Source organism: Plasmodium brasilianum, chromosome 8, assembly GCF_023973825.1.
Source record: "Plasmodium brasilianum strain Bolivian I chromosome 8, whole genome shotgun sequence".
Lineage (NCBI taxonomy): Eukaryota > Apicomplexa > Aconoidasida > Haemosporida > Plasmodiidae > Plasmodium > Plasmodium brasilianum.
Window position 1 is genome coordinate 1338158 of NC_090121.1, and position 1843 is coordinate 1340000.

Genomic DNA, 1843 nt, shown 5'->3' on the forward strand with positions numbered 1-1843 from the left:
TAAAAAAAAAAAATCATAGTTGTGTTGTTCACGAAATTTTGTATTACATAAAATGTAGTATAATTTTCCTTTAAATTTACAAATAAAGAAATATAAAATAAAAAATTTTGTAATTATATTACATATAGATACTAATATATCATTCTTCATTTAACCTTTTTTTTTTTCTTTTCCTAAAAAATGGAAGTTAGCTTTTATTGCAAAATAATGCGTATCACAACTAATACATCTGTGGTATTTGAAGAATTTTTACGAAATATTCTGACATTTTGAGTATTTATCATTGATGAAAAAAATAAAAAAGTAAGAAATATATTATATTACAATTATATATGACGCATGCATAGTTTTTCAGGAAAAATGTATATTTTCACATATATAATATATATATACAATTTCGAAAAAATAATACATAATAGGGATCTCCTTTTTCATATAAACAAAAATTGTACTATTTTTTTCTATATAAATTAAAATTTATTGTCCCTTCTTTAGCGTTGTTCTTCTTTTTTAATAATGTACTCTGTAAAATGCTATGAAGTATAAAAATATATGCAATTAAGATAAATATTAAGAGTGTACAATAAAATTTTCTTTTTTCGTTATTTACAGATATTTCTTTTTCATTTTTCATTATTCACAATAAAAGGCAAAAAAAAAAAAGAAAAAAAAAAAGAAAAAGAAAAAGAAAAAGAAAAAAATCTCATAAAATCGTAATACTTTTTTTTTACATCAAATTTTGTGCTATGTATGTATTATTATATATATCGATATAATTTGACACCTTACATATTTTTTAACAATTTTTTTACATATTATATAGGAGTATGAACAAAAATATAAATATATTCAGATCTAGAAAATTTACATTTTTTTAAAATTTAATATATAATAATATATAATATTCAATTGAACAAAAATTATACAATTTTTACGTGTACGTTTTATTATATATTATATATGTACATATTTGTAAGTTCTATTAAACATTTTTTGTATGTACAAATAAATTTTGAATTTAAGATAATCAAAAAAGATAAATGGAGGGTATTATGAAACCCTTTTTTTAAAGTTATAATTTTTATTATATATATATATATATATATATATATGTACATATATGTATGTATATATATATATATATATATTTTTTTTTATTTAAAATAGATGCAAAATACATTTTTTTTTATCACAAGTCTTATAAACATTCAGTTGCTTATCTTCTTTTGTGATTTCTTTGGTAAGAATTATTCGGCATATGTAAAAAAGAACAGAGAAGCAACAAAGTTAGCATATATATTTATATAAATTTTTAAGCGAATCTATAAAAAAAAAAAAAAAAATTAAGGTGGAAAAAAAATACGGATTTATAAATAAAATGAAGTACTTAACATTTAATAAAAGTAGTAAAGACGCATTTGACTTAAATGAAAAGTTAGGAGCAACTAAAATTGATTTATCGAACCCACTGTTATTACAGTATACTTGGGTAATATGGGAACAAGTCTCAGATAATAAAATTAAACAAAGTAATAATTATAAGGATTATACAAGACCTTTAGCAAAATTTAATAGTGTTCAAAAGTTTTGGCAGCTATGGAATAGATTACCTCAACCAAGTGATTTACTTACTCAAAGATGTATGAAAAGATTATCAGATGATGGGGAATTACGTATTGTTGATGCTCTTATGATTTTTAGAGATAATATACAACCAATGTGGGAAGACCCAGCTAATTGTGGAGGTGGCCATTTTGAGTATAAAATATTACCAAAAGATTTTCCATATAGTCAGATAGATGAATTTTGGAATAATCTTGTATTGGCAATTGTTGGTTGTAGT

General features: G+C 21.0%; 1 protein-coding gene across 1 annotated transcript in view; it reads left to right on the forward strand.

Moving 5' to 3' along the window:
- Positions 1–1378: 1378 nt before the first annotated feature.
- Positions 1379–1843, forward strand: part of MKS88_002451 (eukaryotic translation initiation factor 4E) — a gene marked incomplete at both ends in the record, with an annotated part of 684 nt that continues 219 nt past the window's right edge. Inside the window, one exon of the mRNA XM_067215462.1 lies at positions 1379–1843. This exon is cut by the window's right edge and continues 219 nt beyond it. Within this exon, the coding sequence (XP_067073886.1) occupies positions 1379–1843 (465 nt within the window).